Raw genomic sequence first — 20,106 nt, 5'->3', positions numbered from 1 at the left:
TCGTTTTAATATAATTTTATTTATATTAAAATAATATAATCGTTTTTATTAACAACAACTAACTAAATAGTTTCGCCAAGTGCCTTACGTGAAAGGAAACGTTAAAACAAAAAACATAGTAACCGTCAAACAATAAAAATCTAACAGAAAACTTAAAATTTTTGTAATTTTAATTAATAATTTAAAGTATTATCACTATAAATTGATGAAAATGAGTGCGCCTGGGAGAAAGAAACGTTATTGCCTTTTCGGCTGTGCGAATTAAAACAAAATGACTCCAAAACGCATCAATGCTTCGTGGCTCGTGCTAGCTAGTCAAATTTACGTCCAAGTTTTAATAGTGGATTTGTATTATTTCGAACTAATTTACTATAATAAGTGGAACCCTTAGAAAATATTTTTTTGATTTGTTACGCATGTAAGTAATGAAAAATAAAAGACATTATTGAACATCGTGTTTTTACTTTTGCGACTAAAATATTCTTTGGTATGAACATTTATAAAATACTAGTCTAGGTAGTAAATCGTCACTGAATGAATAGGTATTATAGTACATAATATATTGGCGCCTTTTTCCTTGACCGTGTACAGTGCACTACAATGAGGTGAATTAATTTTTCACGTGATTGCTTTGCAAGAAGGTGAAAGAATGGAACCCTCATGGTAGTTCACTGTAAACCTGTAAACGGTCAAGGAAAAAGGCGCCATAGTTTTTATTAGTATGCATGTGTGCCACGCACACATACGTAAAGGTTTGTAAGAAAAAAGACATTTACTCGCGAGTTGGCTCTCTTTTACCAAACTTTTACTATACATACTTATTCTACTCTTTGACTTAGGCCCCGTTCGCACGGCAGCTTTTTCAACGCGCGTTAAAAAAGCGTTTGAATGACACAAATGGATAACCATGTATGTATTCACACGATAGCGGTGGCGCTTTTTATCAAGCGTTGTTGGATTTTCGACTTTAACCCTTGGTCGTTAAGTCGAATTTAGAGCTTGGACAGATTCAAGCGCTTTTTTAACGCGCGTTGAAAAAGCTGTCGTGCGAATGGGGGCTAAATGTCTGATATTACTGACATAAGGTGTCAGGTCCTCGTATAGTCTTTTCAGCTCTATAGAGATTCAAAATGTGTTATTTTTGTGGGTCAATTTATAATTTTGACGCAGTTCAAACCTTCGCAAGAAGTTAAATGTAAGAAGAGTTCGTCTAAGATTGCACAGACTTCGAAGTGACAAAGTGGGGACGTAGTGTATTTTCTTTTCCCGTCATATTTTTATGGGAATTTGAGGTTTATGCATGTTGGTGACGCATACTCTCACTGCAAAGTCTTTGCAGATTTAGTTTGGTCCGACTGTATACTAATAATACACATTATGTATATAATTTCACAAATTAATCTGTACTAGTGTCTTTAACTTTAGGAAAGAGTAATATTTTTTCAGAGTAACTAATAACTTATGTATGGCTTAGTTATACTCATTATAGTCCCATTACCCAATCAATAAAATTGCCCTTTTAAATAACGCAAGATTGATATCTTAAATACAAATAGAAAGGTTGAGTGCCAAACATTATGACAAATAAGGTATGCCCAAACGCTTACAATACACTTTGTCGGAGAAAATGCTTTGATAGTCAGTACGTAGGTATTTGATTCAAATATGGGGAGAACGGCACTGCGTTCTGTGAACTATTTCATATTGCATGAACTATTTCATATTGCGGACACCTGCCAGTTGCAATGTTTTGATGTGTTTTATTTTCTACGTTACGTACTCATAATACTTTATTGGAAAGTTGCAGACGTCAAGCTATAAAGAGCAAAAAGGTACCATTTGGATTGGAATGAGGGAAATCTTCAGGGTAAAAAAGATGTGACACTTTTCAGGGTGAGAGTAGGTTCTGTCATTTAAATTTTTACGAGTATAATACTGCGTAGTGAGTAGTAGCGCTGTTATAGGACTTGTAGAGTCTACAAGTCCTCTACAATGTAGAGTAAACAGGTTTTGTGATCAACAAAACATGCTCTAATTTGTCTAAAATAGGTAAGCCGATAGAATCGCTTTTTATAGGTCCTCGCGCCTCAGTAGCGCCAACTGTAAATTAAAATGCTATGGAAGTTTCGCAGAACAAATGAAGAGCAAAAAGTTCAATTAAGTAATAGTTCCGGTATGCCGCGTCCGAAATTCTGCGGCGATAATCTTGTGTGAGTCAGCGGCTTGATTCACCGCCGGATCTAGTAGATAAGTGATGTTTTAAGCTACTCGTGTTTATTTAGCATAAATATTTTCATTCACTGATGATAATCATCGAATGAAACTTATACGAAACAAATATCAGTGTCTGACTAAGTTCGGAACCACTTTGACCCTTTCTGTTCTATCCCCGTAACTTTTTCCTGGTAGGTACGGTTAAGGTTCTGATAAAATTGTACATAATTAAATGCTTGGTTCCTGTTACTTTAACTTTAGTTAAATAGGATCATATTTATTTATTGCTGTTATTAATCTTATTAACATATCCACTCAAGCGCAATGAAAACGGGTCAACAGTGAAACTATTGCGATTAATTTCCAATGAGAATCGGACATCGGGAAAATGAGATAAGTTTTTATTAATGAGAATTGCAATCGCAATCCAGCGCGGGAACACTGCCTGCGTGTTGGGCACCCTCCCAAGGGCACCTAATTTTGATAGGTATTTTAATTTTTAGTTGTTAGAGTTTAGTTTTAGTTTTAATTTTAATGTTTAGTTTAATTATTTTGTTAATACTTTTAATTTTGTTAATAAACTATATAATTTTTATTTTAGTTATTTTAATTGCAGTTAGTTTATTTTTTTATTCCTGTTTATGTCTTTTAGTAATTTATATTAATAAATAACATATATGTAGTTAGTATTTATGGGAAATATTCCTAAATGATAAATTTTCCCGAGGACGTCCAACAGCCGACATACATCATTCTTGTTCAAAAGCTCATACATACCTATGTTGTACTCGTCCGTTATTAAAATAATTTTGTAACCTAATCTTTCAGAGCACTCCGTCAAGAATTGTTCGCTAACAAAAATTTGAAACTCACGCCCTATTTTAAAGTAGATATCGTACTCGTCTTGTGAGTCAACAAACAGATAATACGGAGTAGGTACCTATCATTAGTACAGTTATGTTTACTTTTTATCAGTTTCAGCGTGCAGTTGTGGTGTCATCGAGTTATGGCCACCCGTGCTATGAGACTTCTGTGTGCCAGTGTAACAGGATCCGGCCCATCCGCTAGATAATATAGAATTTCATCTCATAAGGTGTGTTGTTATATGATATGATGCAACGGACATTGATAATATGGACAGGGTGTGAAGTATTAAATAGTTAGTGATATTTATCTGGGGATTAGTTTTCTTTATAAAGAGATAAAGTCTTAAATAAACCTGAAATAGTTTTTCTGAATTATTTGAGGTTCGCTGCGGCAATTAGTATATCTCGTAATTAACCATACTTTGTATCAAGTCTTTCGGCCCAGTATCGCAATGAGTGCGTGTTATTAAAAGAATACACAAAGGTACAAAGGTAGGAATATACAATACAAGCATTAAATTTCTCATCAATGGTGTTTACTTTTGAAGCAAAAACTATTTAGAGTATCAGTACATGTCATATTTATTTAATAAAATAACATATAGTGATTATAGTGGTAAAGTGTAACGTAAATCTTGACTGTATCTACACTTTTACAATGCAATATCTAACTCAAATAGCTGTCCATTGCAGTATGGACAGTAGACTCGTCTCGAAATACAAGCATGTAAAGCATATTAAACGAACCGCTCGGTGCTTAGAGTCTCTAGATGGTGTGGTGTAATCTGTCACACAAATATGGCGGGAATACAAGACATGTTTGTTGAAAGTCGCATTATTTGGTCCTCAGCGTTATGAAAGTACTTAAGAATGTGGACGCACGCAGTCGAGACATTGTACCAATGATTGACATTATAATAGAGTCAACCTATCAACTTATTACAAAAGTACGATTTAGTAGGTCTTATCTCGTGTTATTGTTTCGAAATATTTATTCTGACCATAACTCGACGTGCGTAAAGTCTGTACCTATTAATAAAATTTAGTTTCTTTACAGAATTTTGACTAAAAAGATAATTAAAAGCCGTAAATTTGATTTTAACGGCGGCGATATCGGACTAAGACTCCGGCTCTTTAAAAAAAATGTCACGTTTTTGTTTCTATAAAAACAACTGGGTGTGGCAGTCACACCTTGCTGTTTTCGTAGGTACTCTTGTAGGTAAGTACGTCACGAAGCTAGTGAGTTGTAGCATTAGTTAGGTCGGTACCTCGTCGGTACTAGATACCGTAAAATGTAGGCACATTTTACGTCAAATAAATTACAAAATGTCATTCCGTCCTTGTAAACGGAACCCTTTCGTAACCGTAGAAACAGGTCCGTACATTTCCATACATCCCGTGTCATTTACAATGCAAATCCACGCGTGATTACCATTCGAAAAGTTCCTTGGGCTGCTTTTACTATGGAAAAACGCAGTATCCGTGTTAAAATCTTTGCTTCTTACTGCCTTTTCATTGGAGTAGAAATATTTAATATATATAGACCTTAAGAGGATGAGTTAGAAGCTGTATTACAGTGGCTATATGTAATACATAGTTATTTATATTGTTTAGAGGCGTTTATGCAATCCGAGCGCGTCGGTAGCTCCAGGGTAGGGCTCCCATGGGAACACTGAGATTTATAATCAGCCCGGGGTGGTGTTGGGATGCTTGGGGTGTTATTAACGAGTTAATCTAACGGGACATGCTATATCAGATATTTTGTACTGAGGTTTTAGACACGGGAACGGGTGCCATATCTGTGCCCGGGAACTTACTTGACCGCATGTTTAACGCGAAATATAAATGCCGAAGACCCGAAGTAATTTTTGTTTCAATATAAGAATGGGTACGGAACATAATTTCATTTGGGGTACATTTTGGTTTTCTAATCTCCGTACTCGATGGTACTTAATTTTAAAATAGACTGTCTCGCTTATATGAGTTAATTAGGTGCTTAATTGAATAGTATTCATTTAACGTTTATCCCCTGTGGGAAACGTAACAGGAAACATAGTCTCGCAACATAAGGAACTATAAAACGAACCGGGAAATAAACCAGGCATTCGCCACATAATTCGCCATTTTAGTTTCTTCGTCCATAAACCGCACTAAAGATAGCGGAAAGGGATTTAAAGTCACATTCCCTTTTTCACTTGAAACATTTGATCCTATCCTCGCCTTTAAGGGTATAATAAACCGATCTAAAGTCATAAAGTGGAAGATTCCTTCGCGTATTTCACGGGGCTCCTCATTAGACGGGAATCGTCCAGAATGCACGTTTGTTCGTCTCTAAATAGTTTCTTAATCAGCCATTATGCCATTTAGGGAGATATGCGGTTGTTTAGGGGCATTAGGAGTTCACTTTGTACTCGGCACAGTGTAAGTTTAAGCAGTAACTCGATTTGGGCATGAGGTTGATAGCAGACGCGGCTCGCCCCTTAGAGCGCTTGTGCGGTGCACTCCCATAAATAATCATGATGAAATTATAGTAGGTACATAATTAATATATTACTGTTTAAGATCGATCGTAAAAAAGTCAATACCAATTAAAGAATTACCTTTATTAATTATAAGTTTATAAACAGCCTATACCTACTACTCGACCTACTCCTATAATTTCATAGGAATCATAGGTAATGATAGATGCTGTCGATGATCACAAACTGACAGTAAATAAGTACCTATAACTATAAGATGTCGGAGCTGTCGGATCGGACTTGACTTATGTTTAGCTGAATTAACTTATGCTTATATACTTACGCCCGGAAAGCTTCGGTTGATAACTTGATATCCAATTACATATTTATGTAAATTTTTTTCTTTATTTATTTTAATTATAGATTTTATTTAGTTACTTTACATTTAATTGTATTTTAGTTTGTACAAATGTATAATTTATGTTACAAATATAAATTCATTGAGTGAAATATGTTGATATTGACGATGGTCATAAGTCATGGTTTCGATGCTTCTCGTGTAAAATATAATCGCAAATAGATAGCACTGTGTGTTGTTACTTCAGTTTAAGTGTTTTAAACTATCACTGAGTTGATTTAGCATGATATTTTAATTATTTTTTGCGGAGTAAACAAAGTGAAATATTACATAAATACGAGTATGTCAATCATTTAAGGGATTAAGTTACGAAAGATCTCAAGTGTGTTAGGTCGATCGAAAGGCGAATTTTATTCCTACAAATATGAGACGTAAACCGTGTTAATGTACTGTCAGCGACATGTATACTGTGTCAGCAGTTACTCGGGACTCATCGGAGATAGCTGCGAGTTCATTGCCGTAGAAATCTTGGGCGAGGCGCAGGCGCAGAAACCGAGCTGTCGGGAAAAAGGCACTAGTGTTATTTCAACACGGATGTCCACGGTGACATCGGACACACTATGTCTAATTAAGTCAGGTGGTGGTACTAGTGCTCGACATGCTAATGCCCAATAGATGACACCCTGCTGTCACGTCTATTGACAATGACTTAAGTTTCAAGATGACGTGTACTTGGACCGCGTCGATCACCAGTACCACCACCTTAGCTTTTTATTAAAATTTACATCAGCTGTACAGTCACCATCAGATATATCAGAGCGGCCAAAGCGCTCAAAAATATCTATAAATGCACTTTAATGTCTTGAGAGACTTCATTCGGATATTTGTGATCACCTAGGCTGCTCCGATTTATCTGATAGTGACAGTATTACGTTACGATGACAAAATGTCTTTTTCACCTCAGCAGCTCGAACAAGGGTACTTTGCTTCTTAAAAACAGTGAGCAAAATGCGATTTTGCTCACTGAGTCATTTTGTCTCACTCAGTGAGCAAAATCGCATTTTGCTCACTGAGTGACTCGCTACGCTCGTGAATCTATTATAGAATCTTTCGCTTGCACGGGACTCAAAATAAGCACTCGAAGAAATATCAAACTTTGATCTCTTGTTGTACAAATAACTATTATACATTTGTGCGCCCGCTGAAGAGAACTTTGTCGGAGGGGTGCTGACCTGCTGTGAGTGTGGACGTACATTCACCGCAAAAATAGGCTACGTCAGCCACCTGAGAGCTCATGATCGTCGCTCTCACTAGCCAGTGAATACCCAGATGCCGAGGCCGAAACCGGCTAGGATAGGATGATGATGATGAAGAGAAATCTGTATTTTATTACCCGGGACCGGGAGCCGTTTCACAAGACCTTGTAACTTGTAACATGTAATATAATCGGAAGCCTCTTTAAGAGCGTTTTGAATCCAAATGGTTTGATGAGGAAAACCGTTTAGCAATTAGACAGAAATAGTGACAGTGTGAAAACAGAGGGCCTACCGCGAATCATGTTCGACGTGTTGCCTCTCTGTCGCATTTGTAAATTCGTACGTAAGTGTGACTGGGAGGCAACAAGTCGAATGTGGTCCGTGGTCCCTCAGGACGTGGTCCGTCAGGAAAAGAGGACGCTCATAACTATTGTAAGGTGGAGATAAGTGAGCAGGATGACGTACCCTGGCTAAACTCGAGATAGGTAACGTCCTATGGAAGAAGGGTGCATTCCCATTTGACCCGCCCCACGTGACCGCCGCCATACAATACATGAGACAGGGACAAATGGGAATGATAGGCATATGAAGGCACCTATTCCCATCTGTGCCCGGCGGGGACAGATAGGAATACATATACCGGAAGAAGGTACAGCGTTCCTATACTCGTATCGTAAACTTGGTTTCTTAAGTACGTATTCTATGGTGACTGTACCCGCTCTATTCCACATCCGCCCTTCTCTCGCGAGTGACAGAATAACAGCTAGTTTGATTAAACCATGTATAATTATTCATAATCAACTTCCGAACGCGCCCGCTCTCGCCCGGGGCGGCTTGCGTAACTACCTCAACCGTGTGCACTATCCCCAGTGGTCTATAAAAGTGAAAATGTCTTTATAATTAATCACACGGCATTTTGATGAGTATCTATCACATTAACAGCGAAAACATACGTGTTATATGATTGAAATCGAGAAATTTTAAACGGTTAGTGCTGATTATCTTTTCTCTGTTTTTAGGATGCCTTTTATAACCAACAGAGGATTGGTGTCATTACAACATTTACAACTGAGAAAACACCGTACAAATGCGTGTCGGACTCGCCCACCGAGGGTTCCGTACTTTTTAGTACTTATTTGTTGTTATAGCGGCAACAGAAATACATCATCTGTGAAAATTTCAGCTATCACGGTTCATAAGATACAGACAGACGGACAGTAGAGTCTTAGTAATATGGTCCCGTTTTTACCCTTTGGGTACGGAACCCTAAAAATAATTATTAAATAAAAAAAATAACGATGACATAACATTGTAGTACAGTCAGCAGCAGAAGTTGCTAAGCGGGCGAGATGTTCAAAATTACCTTGACACGTTGTTATTCTCTTAACAATAAAATCGCGTCAAGATCATTTTGAACACCTCACCCGCTTAGCAACTTTTGCTGCTGACTGTACGTGAAGTACCTACGTCTAACAGTCTGAAACCGAAACTAAAATATCTGTGGATGTGGGTAAAAAAGAAAATGAATTAAAGTAAATATCAAACATTGATCAATTTCATGTATTAATTTTAGTTTGTAATTTTTTCTGTCAAGTGTAGTAAATGCAACGTAACAACAGTACCTAAACATCAAAAGTTGTACAAGGTTAGTAAATACGACGTATCTATGTAAGTAGTTTGTGGGTTATCAGTCAAAACTATAACTTGCCGAAAATATATCTTATCCAAGAGATACGAAATAGGATAGCGTACATATACCTAGGTATCTATCTTTATTTTTTCGGCGAGCATTCCTGTCTTTATTTGTAATATTGATTGGTTTCACACAATAATTAAACTGTTTGAGATACTTTTGATAGCGAACTGTCGAGATACTATTTGGAAAAGTTTTCGAGGGTGGCAGATACTTTTGGCGCGTTGGTTCATATGTTACTATTATTGCTGACTGTGCCTAAGTAGATTTCACATGGCGATAAATGTGCCCGATCACTGACCTAAGACTTGAGCTAAGTTAATTTAAGGGTTCTAGTACTTCTAGTATAAGTATGACGGCTAGAATTACCTGCTCGCATAAATAAAATCTGTTTTTCAATCGCGGGGCTTCACAATCTGCATCGGCTAATGATATTAGTAGAGCTCGAAGCCCGCCTAGTACTGTTACACCATAAGCAAAGCGGATACAATTGCACATTTAGGAATTAAGTTTAATACCTCATATGTCTGATAATTTGTTAATCAAAACTCCACTATAAAGCAAGCAGATAAGTGTTACATTTCAATAAACTTAGAAACTCGGATAGGAGTTAGAGGAAATCATCCGAAGATATTGAAAATTGCAATGACAGTCGATCGTGGGCATTGTCAACTTTATCTTGTTTATGTTGAGTTTAAAGTCGTGTACATTTGTAATAGATTAAAATAGTATTAAAGGTATTTTGCATAGCGTTTTATTATAATTTTAAGATCCTGTAAATAGTCAGGGTGGTCTTGATAGAATCCCGTAAACACGGTACGATGGTAATGCAATCGTTATTATTATGTTTACAGTATGTAATCATTATTGTTTATGCGCCCGTAGATTTGATCAGATTGTAGGTGATAGTAGAAGTAGATCGTAGACTGTGTTGGGTTTTCTTTTTACCCGACTGCGTCAGAAGGAGGAGAATTCAAGATCTAAATCGTGAAGCTGCAAGTCTCATTTGAAAAGGAAATATAGGTGGTACCTATATTAGGATGTTCGGTTCGGTTCGATTGAATTCAATTCAGTTGGTACTTGGTAGACTGTCTATTCAGTCAATCACTTTAAGGTTTACGCTACGTTTTGACATCCTAATTTCAAATATCTCAGTCCCAGGGGCCAATTATGTACCTCTAAGAGAAATTGTCGCTGTCACGTCAGCCTAGATAGTCCTTAAACGGATTACGTCGACCCATTACCTACAGGAAACCTTGTCGGCCGAGCAACGGGCTGGCCGACTAAACAAGTGTCACGCCATACAAATACACATGGGCCTTTGACTGCTTTTTTAACGTGTTTAGAGACTATTGATGCATTATAATGGTCGGCTGAGAGGTGTTAACTATGACTGGTATAGTAGTACAGTACACATACAGCACTTCACTAGGAAATATGATTCGGACCTCTCGGGGACATATTATTGATGTAAATGGCTGTGGAATACAAAGGACAGACAAAGTTCTATCGACTATTCAATATTTTTTAAATATCTTTATGTATAATTATGTTACAGTACAGGTTAAGGTTGCATAAATTAATTAAATGCGACGAGTGTGTTATATGAGACGATAAGTACCTATGTAAAATTGTAAAACATGCAGAAATTTGTCGTTAAGTAAATAAACTTTCCCGGTAAATTTTGATTTCAAACGTGACATTTTAAATAAAATAAGGTACTTAAATATATTTTTAATTTGTTATTTGACGATGTCGTTAATTCTTACGATAACTAAAAGTTAACTTTGATTTATGACATATTTTATGCCTATTTATATGCAAAGCCTTTTAATGTATGTAGGTATTTGGATCATTATATAAACACGGATGAAGAAATAAACATAAATATAGTCATCTATTTGACAGTTTATGTCCTTGGCGCTATTTTAAGGGGAAATTAAATCTAACTGCAACCGGAAGTGAAAACTGTAATTTTATTTTAACGATGTCTGTGATCACTATGATCACAAGATCGATCAGAAGCAAGTCGTGTCTAGATAATAAAATGACTAGGTACCGAATAATTATTAACTGCCTAAGGGGTTGTGCACAGATCACGCGAGGTGTTTTCGGCTACTTTTGACCCCCCCTCCCCCTTGGTGATATTTGGTGAGGTTTTTGGCTACCCCCCTCCCCCCACACAACCTCATGTGTATTTTTTTGAATTTTTCATTCGTCCTAATTTTAAGATAACTAGTATTGTATATAGAAAATTTTGTTTATTTTTCTATTTTCGTTAAATAGACTCGCTATTTTGAAATGCAGAGTGAAGATTTAATGTTTAATGAAACCGAGAAAAAGTATCTACTCATGTGGTATGTTTTTTTTATTAGTTTCGTTCACTGTAGAAAAATACACGTGAGGTTTCCTTATATTATACCCCCCTCCCCCCACGTGATCTATCGTGATTTTTTCGTGACGCCCCTCCCCCTGTCGAACCTCGCGTGATTTGTGCACAAGCCCTAATTGAAATACTTTAACCACTCTTACTTCATCCTTTTAGGTACATGCCTACGTAATATATTTACATGGCGACTTTTAAAAACAGGAGCTTCTTGGTTTTACAGTTTCTTATTACTTGGTCTGACCAGCCTCTGGCATAACGTTCACGGGACCCAAGTAACTTTTTACGTGCCATTTTGAGATATCGCTGGCCCAATATTACAGGGTTCTCTGTTTGACTTTTATCGAGCTGAAATTTGAACATTGTCATAGTGACAATTTAATGCCTAGTCTATACTCTGTATCTTTAGGTACCTATTTAAATAAAAGTAAACAAACAATTTGTAAATTTTCGGGTACTTTCAACATTTATTGGTTAACCAACCAAATACATAACCGCTTGGATCTGTCATTGAACGACCTGACTTTAACTTACATTATTTGATCATGTAATGTTTTCATCTACCCTCAACTGGCTTAAGGAGTTATTTGAGGGTAAATTTTGTTTACTTTTATTTAAATACCTAAAAATACAAAGCATAGGTACTTACTTCCTAGTCATAACTGCCTATACTTGTTTAATTAAGTTGGTTAGGTTAAATCATACGGTTAAATAGGTCAATAAAAACAAAATATTTCAGGAATTTCCGTCTTCTTGCCATCTTAGTGGGTCGTTTTATGTTCTCAGTTGGTAAATTCCTGACAGTGGATGTGGAACTTAATAACCATAATATTTTCTTTAGCTGTTAGTGATGTAGTTCTACATTCCACTGTGATTCATTCTCGGTGACGCATAACTATATATGTGTAGGACAAGAACTTATTGCAACAAAAAGTTGTAAGAGGTATTTTTTGATAGTGGAACTAGTAGCTTGCCGTGGAAATTATACAAGATATTATTTATTTTGATATAGATTTTCTTAATAAAACAATATCGCGTGCCATTTATGCATCAGAATCGAAGCTGTAGCAATTTGAAAGCTAAGGGCATCCGTTATGCACGTTATGGTAAACAAGTCCGCAATGCAGCTCTAACAATATAAATGCCTATGAAATACCAAACAAAATTCCGTATTAATCCGTTTACTGTAGGTACTTATGTGTTTTTTTTTATTGTTATGGTACTTGTTTATTTAAATGAGGATTCCATGGAAATAATTTTAAAAATATCACAGGTTCCGATATAGGTAGGTAGTAGTAGGTACCTACCTACGGTGTCCTGCGTAGTTATTAGGGGTTCTGCATAGTCATTAGGGGTTTAACCCTCAGGTGTGATGTGTGACACATACTGCCTACGTACCTTATGTATTTACCAATGATGTTTTCTCGCGACTGCTTGTCACCTTGCAGCAATTTGCATGTAATAACTAATTTGAAACGTGTTTACATTATAAAAGGTGCCTTAGAAACACCTCTGCATGTTAATTTTATCTGAGATTTTAATTATTTTTCATTAGCGCTTGCCTTACGATTATGCCACGCGGATTTCCCGTCGTATTTCAAGGAATCAATGTCCTGGCCTGACTAATGAATGATTTTACCTACCACACTAGGAGCATGAATATTGAATAGGTTCTCATTTTAACAGCAAAAAAATGTGCATAGTTAATAAAATACGTATAGGTACCTACCTTAAGTACCTATTGCTTCAATTTTTTTGTTAGTAGGTATGCCTACTAGATAAGATAAAGATTATCTTAGAATGCACTTGGCTGTTGAACGTCAGAATTCATATTCAACGATGTACCTATCTACTTATAACATTTGACATTTCAATACTTTCCTAGATCTAGCTAGGTTTACAAGGTTGGTACATTGGTATATTCTGGGCACTAATGTTATTGGGGCTAGGTACCCCAATAACATAAAGTATGTTATACTTTGCTTTTCTTAAACTAAATGCCTATTAAGGAAAAAAGAAGAAAGTTTCCTGGCACTAGTTACTGCTTACTGGATATCCACTAAGCCACAGGAAAACCCATCTTTTTAGAACTTTGTCGCTGTAACATAGTCCTTCCTAAATAAGTTAGTTACCTTTTAACACATGTCCATCCATATCAAAAAACTCATTATGACAAAAAATTTAAATATATGTACTTATATTGTGTAGGTAATGTCAAAAAGTACCAAAAAGATTTAATTAGGTAGGTAGAATGTGCTACCTACCTACTTTAGTTCATTGGCTCATCAATGTTAAATCATGAAATTATTTATTTTACTTACTTTACTCTGGTATTATTATTAATTATAAATATAGATGGGCCAATAAACACTCATTTACCTACGTTATTTAAGTTAGGTAGAATTTAATTAGCAGGTTATAATTATTTGGGTCAATCATGATAGAAATATGTATTAACTTACTTACCCTCAACTTTTCAGGCAAAATCAAATCCAAATTATTTGCAACCGGCATGAAAGTACAAGCATTACATAAACAATAATCCACAAATTTCTCTTTGAAAATAATAAAACTTTGTTTCACACTGTTTTGCAGTTCTATTGCACTTGCGCAGGAACAACTTTTTCACATCTCATTGTAAAAGCGTGCGTAATCTGAGTATCGCACCGCACGACTCAACACCGGCGAATACGTTCGTCGAATACAAAACAATAATGTACCACGCCGGTGACCATATTCACGTAAATAATAGACAGTAACGCCATCTATTAAAAATTATTCATATATATTATTCTACGCCATCTAATGACAAATATAGTAAAAGTTTTTGTAAGTTCTGCTATTCAACAATAGATGGCGCTATAATGTGGTGTTGCCAGAATAGAAATATAGTGGTATGTTGTTACGTTACTTTCCGAAATATATTCAGAACATTTTTGAAGTATGTTATTTTATTTTTAACATAGTATTTACTTTTTTTTTATTATTTTTTGTGTTGTTTAGTTTTTGCAAAAAATATATATTATTGATACGAATACCGATTATAATTTTACTTGATTACGATTGGGGTGGCACTTGGTACAACACTAGCTAGTTCTTTCTCTGTCAAAATGGCTGCCGCGCAAGAGGTGCGTGTGTTTTTCCGTTAAAATAATTTGTGAAAAAGCAGTTGTATTGTGTTATTTTATTAGTTAATTAGAAGCAATGACTAATTTATTTACCGTGATTTCAGGCAAGACGCGAACCAATTCAGGCCGTTCAGGTCTTTGGCCGCAAGGTAAGTGTTGTTCCAATCCCGTCCACGTGTTGATGCCGATTTTCTTAGTTTTTAAAGTATTAAATGCTCGAAATCTTACTTTTATATCAATTTTGTCTGATTTTTAAATAGCTCATATATTTTTATGAAACAAATATGAAATATCTGCCAATTGAATCCTTTCTCGCCTTTAACTGTCATAACCTATAAATCGTATGACAGTATTTTATCAGAAAGGAGAATAAAAGATTGCGTTGTACCAGCCATCTCAGAAATCATTTCTGTGTTGGTCTAAACGGAAACAACATTGTCGCAAGATTTTTATATTACTTACTACAAATTACCACCAAGCGTCAAACGCTAAAACTAACCTCTTGCTGACATTTCATGTAGCTGGGGTTATTTGAACACTTATTTTAACTGAGTCCTACTATTTCTAGATGATACATAGCCGTAACAGAGACAGTCGTCAGACTTGCTAGTACAATAATTATTTTCTACTTAAATCATGTAACATTTTTTTAATCATTTTCAGAAAACTGCGACCGCAGTAGCATACTGCAAGCGCGGACACGGTGTGCTCCGTGTCAATGGCCGCCCGCTGGACCTGGTGGAGCCCCGTCTGCTGCAGTACAAACTGCAGGAGCCCATCCTATTGCTCGGCAAGGTGAGCTACATAAATCATAGCTAAAGGTAGCTGGCCTATTATACATTTGTAACGAGATCAAGCAAGACCATTGAATTTTTAACAGTTTTTGTGACTACCCACCTACATTTAAGTGGTCAGTTATAACTTCCACAAAATTCCTTCTGAATATATTTGTTTTAAATGCATGTAATACATACTTATATTTTTGTATACATTTAATTATAGTTTCTGTTCCTAGTCCTTATTGCACTTTTCTATTTATATATTGCATTGTAACCCAAGTTAATGTTAGCCACCCTTTAAATATTTGCAATAAATATCTGGTAACCAACAGTAGGGCAGGTTACTCTTTAATTTCTTGTGTAGTCTCTGCTTACAACTTTTATCTTTGTGTATGTTTATTTCACATTTCAATAAATACTACAGTAGGACCTTGCTAATCCCGACAGGCAAACAACTGTGTGTCATTAGATTACAGGGGTTTCTGGATTATCGTCTGCAATTTTTTATGTTCAGTTATCTCTTATTTTTTGCACTTCATTTCAAAGGCACTCTTAATTGGGTAAGAGATTTCAATATTTTGTGACTATTGAAGGCAGTGTCTAAAGACCGTCCGGATTAGCAAGGCAGTAGTGTAGTAGTGGCATCTAACAGTATGATTTTTCTCTACATGTCAGTACTTTTCTTTATTTTTCTTAGATTAGATTTTGCTGTAGATTTATTATATTTGATGTCTTTGTGCATGTGCGTTTGTATCCCGCCACCATCAATATCAATACTTTCAATTTTTAATTATGAATTTGTGATGAATGCTTAACAGCATGCATGTGTAAAAAAAGTATGTAATGCCAAAAAAACATTGACAGAAAGTTGAATTTTATGTGACTTGACCTGTCAGTAAGCATCAAGTAACTTATACCTTAAATATCGGAAGGTGTAAGTTATCTGATACAATTTAGTTTTGTGTTTCAAATTTACTTGGTTGTGACAAAAAAAAATAGCAGTAATAAAATAAGACGCAATTCATAGTCTGTGTTCAGCAACGTTTTGTTAGTTAGTACCTTCTTAATGTGAACAACCATCTGGTCCACTTGCGTGGAATGATGAATATGTAAAGAACTATCCTATGTCATTCGCCGAGCTCCAAACTATCTCCAATTCTAATTTCATCTAAACTAAATAGATTTAGTTGTTTATGCGTTAAGAGGTAACATACAGTCAGCAGCAAAAGTTGCTAAGCGGACGAGGTGTTCAAAATTACCTTGACACATTCTCTTAACAATAAAGTCGTGTCAAGATCATTTTGAACACCTGGCCTGCTTACCAATTTCTGATGCTGACTGTACAGACAGAATTACTGTCGCATTTATAATGTTAGTACCGATAATAATCTGATATAATGATGATCAAACTTATTCCGAACCTGATTGTCTTTGGATGTGAAGTAAACATACATATCTGATTCTTCTGAGACTAAAATCTTCAAACACTTATTTCGTTACAGTTAAATTATAAAGAATGGTATTAATTTCAGGAAAAGTTCTCTGGTGTGGACATCAGAGTGACGGTGAAGGGTGGAGGTCACGTGGCCCAGGTGTACGCCATCAGACAAGCCATCTCCAAGGCACTCATCGCTTTCTACCAAAAGTGTAAGTTCTCAATGTAGAAAATATTACAACAACAACAATACACAACAACAACAATACAACAATTACAAACATCAATACAACAACAAACAACAACAATTTAGTACTTAAGAGCTTATACAGATATAATGGAGTTACATTACATTTAACAACACAATGTATCATTCATTCATAAACAGCCCAGGGCAAAGAAGATAGAGTTAGACTAAGAAAAGTCTGCAGCGATTTTGATAGCCCACACAGTGCTAATGTTATTTTAAACGTCAAACTTCTATGAAATTATGACGTATAAATAACACTTGCACTGCATGGGCTATCAAAATCGATGCAGATTTTTCTTGGTCAAACTCTAACATAACTAAAATATTTTCAAAACAATATCTTATTATCTATGTCTGTGATCCTGCCAGTTAAAATTGATGAAAAAAGTTGAGTGATAAATTCATTGCATGACTAATTTAAGAATAAACCAATGCAAAAATTGATGTGGCATAATCATAATGGCATTCAATTTGCTACATTAACCCTTTGATCGTCATAGATGTCAACTAACGCGCTAAAGCCCAATATCAACCTTCGTGCATTCTGACATTTCCGACATTTGCTAAAATGATATATTATGGTTGAATAACATTTAGTTTAAGCACCCTTTCTTTCCAAAGCTGGCTCGCCCCATGCTTGTCAGTCATTTCAGGGAAAGGAGATAATTGTGACATTTACCAAGCGACATGAGCCCTCTATGCTATGCCAGTTTGAAATGTGCACTACAGTTTTAATATTATACCATTGTATCATTAATATAATGAACATTAATACCTTGGTAACCCAGTTACTTACTACAAAATGTATATACTAGTTTAACTGTTAAAACTGCTGTGGTAAATTGCTTCTCTTCACTGATAGAAAGTTTTAAATTGTAGCTGTAAAAGATATAAGATGAATAAAGTCTAAGAAAAGATGCCACCGTCAATAAAGAAACATGTATGCTCGAAAAGATGACGTCATACCTTTGGCCTATACTCGTGTAGATGGCGACACCGTTTGATTTTAAAGTTTTAATCCTGCGTCGAAAGATGGCAGTAAATTTACTGTGACTACAAAATTTACTTTGACAATACGCCTCTATACGAAATTAGCCTAACCAAGTGGTATTTTTTAGTCAGTTACTACTCTATAATTATTGGATCCCCAATCTCATTCACTGACAATTTACCAGCTCTAATATTACCTTTTTGTTTACAGATGTAGATGAAGCTTCCAAGAAGGAAATCAAGGACATCCTCGTCCAATACGACAGGAGCCTGCTGGTGGCCGACCCGCGCCGCTGCGAGCCCAAGAAGTTCGGTGGTCCGGGCGCCCGTGCCAGATACCAGAAATCCTACCGTTAAGACATCCCTATTGCACGTTCAGTGGTGTTGCATTGGTTTGTGGATCAGTGGGATAGCATTGGGTGTTAATAAAAAGATAAAAATCTATTAAATTTTCATTGATCCTTTGACCGCCTAAGCCCCACTTGCAACATCCCACTAACCCGGCGTTAACCGGTTAAACCGTTAACCCAGTGTCAAATTATACTGGTAACCATGTTAACTGCAGGTTTAACCGGTTAACCCGGGTTAGTGGGATGGTGCAAGTAGCCCTAAGTCTTCAACTGACGCGCGCGCAGCTACTGCCCAATATCAAATCTTTCCCACAAGGTTCACGATGACGCGCCGCACACGATAGGCGTGGCGTTAGGCGGTAGGCCCTCTGTTAACAAACCTCCTTGAAGCACCAATGTCATATTTTTTTATTCGTAACAAATTATCTGTGGAATGAAAACTTGCCAAAAAACGAAGGCTTTCGTTTTTTACGGTTTACGATAAGTGCTAGTGCTGCACTCTGGCGGCAGAACATTGTAGTAAAATACCATATTTTAAGAAGACGCGTCTTGTGTGCCAGTTTGAACCTTAAATCTAAGTGCTAAGATTGAAATTATACTGATGAGTGGTTATAAACCGTTCTATGGCTGAAAATGGATTTACCCGCTAGGACAGGATATACTATGATTGATCGGGGCTAAGAAATAGCAGTGCACAGTCACTTCGCGCCCTACCTTTAAGGACTAAGTATTACTTATTCTGTGCCGCAGGCAGACGACGTCATGGCGTCATATCGCTATGTTCTAATTTCGAACCCGACTGCAGAGACCACTGACGCGCACGGTTACCTACAGTTAAGGCCCTACCAAAGCCGCGAATAGCGTTTCGTAAGCCACACCCGCTAGCTTCGTCCCCCCCGCTAGCACGCACACATGGAAGCGCTTCGCGGTGCACTTGAACTCCATCTAACTTCAAAACAGTTAACTACCATAATGCGTAACGCGGTCCGCCAGGAACTTAAATTCGGACAGAAAATAAATAGATGGCGTTGTTACTAATGGCAAATAATAAAATAATTACATATATTGTTGTAATAAACTTAAGACTACGTAGCCAGTTTTTATTGTTGATTTTTGGAAGATGCTAACAGCATAGTTAATTGTAAGTATTATAAGAGTATTGATAATAAGAAAATAACACAAGAAAAGAGAGAAGATTATTTTTGGTAAAATATTAAAATATGATAAAAATAGATTTACTTGGGATTTACGGTCACTAAATGCAAATTACAACCTTATTGATATGGAATTACATTTTATTCATGTACCTAGTATAAATATATCGTATCTCCATATGTGTGTTCTACCGCTTGTACAATGATGGGCTGTGCTTTGAAAAATTGTTTGACATGATGCCAACGGCCGCTTTCTATCACCGTACCGCTCGCCGTCGGTAGGGTGTTCATCCTCACATTATCGCGCAGTGTGAGGCCCCACCCGCGGACGCTCCCTGCCGAGGTTTTCTCCTGGAGCTCCATCAGTTTGGGTGTGGGGTTCTTCAAGAAAGGTATGTCGGTAACGCGATTGCTACAACCCTGGGGTTGCGGGCGTCCATAGGCTACGGCGAAAGCTTACCATCAGGAGGTCCGTATGCTTATTTGCCACCATCTCATTATTATTATTATTATTATAAACAATATTTTAGACTTCTAAGTACATAGGTATATACACCTATATATAGTTGTATAAATACTTTGGTCTATGAGACGATATCCTTCTATTCGCGCCTACATTTTTCAAAGGATCACGCCGAATTTAGCCTACCATTCGATAAGCATATATATGTCGTAGGCGACGCAATTTTCACTGATGCCTAATATCACACAGCCACCAATACATTACAACAACTGTCGAAATTTCCTAACCCGTTGTAATTGTTCAAAGAGTATATATTTTGACTTAG

The 20,106-nt window shown here is 36.4% G+C and overlaps 2 protein-coding genes across 2 annotated transcripts in view; one reads left to right on the top strand and one right to left on the bottom strand.

The window, feature by feature from the left end:
- LOC134794880 (uncharacterized) overlaps positions 1-13,929 on the bottom strand; it is a 49,573-nt gene extending 35,644 nt beyond the window's left edge. The window contains exon 1 of the mRNA XM_063766708.1: positions 13,699-13,929. The gene's annotated coding sequence lies outside the window, so the exon portion shown is untranslated. The remainder of the gene's footprint in view (positions 1-13,698) is intronic.
- A 350-nt stretch (positions 13,930-14,279) lies between these two features.
- On the top strand, positions 14,280-18,263 carry LOC134794945 (small ribosomal subunit protein uS9). Its single transcript, XM_063766816.1, has 5 exons — positions 14,280-14,360; positions 14,465-14,509; positions 15,024-15,155; positions 16,672-16,786; positions 18,026-18,263. Exons 1-5 carry the CDS (start codon positions 14,343-14,345, stop codon positions 18,169-18,171), a joined length of 456 nt encoding a protein of 151 aa, XP_063622886.1. The 5' UTR covers positions 14,280-14,342; the 3' UTR covers positions 18,172-18,263.
- Positions 18,264-20,106: the final 1,843 nt, after the last annotated feature.

The sequence above is a fragment of the Cydia splendana genome, chromosome 11 (genome assembly GCF_910591565.1).
Source record: "Cydia splendana chromosome 11, ilCydSple1.2, whole genome shotgun sequence".
Lineage (NCBI taxonomy): Eukaryota > Metazoa > Arthropoda > Insecta > Lepidoptera > Tortricidae > Cydia > Cydia splendana.
The sequence above is the reverse complement of the archived record's forward strand: the minus strand, read 5'-3'. Positions and strand labels throughout refer to the sequence as shown.

Coding starts and splice junctions, on each gene's coding strand:
- LOC134794945 (XM_063766816.1), top strand. Junction 14,510..15,023: donor TTCAGGTCTTTGGCCGCAAG/GTAAGTGTTGTT, acceptor AATCATTTTCAG/AAAACTGCGACCGCAGTAGC. Junction 16,787..18,025: donor CATCGCTTTCTACCAAAAGT/GTAAGTTCTCAA, acceptor TTTTGTTTACAG/ATGTAGATGAAGCTTCCAAG.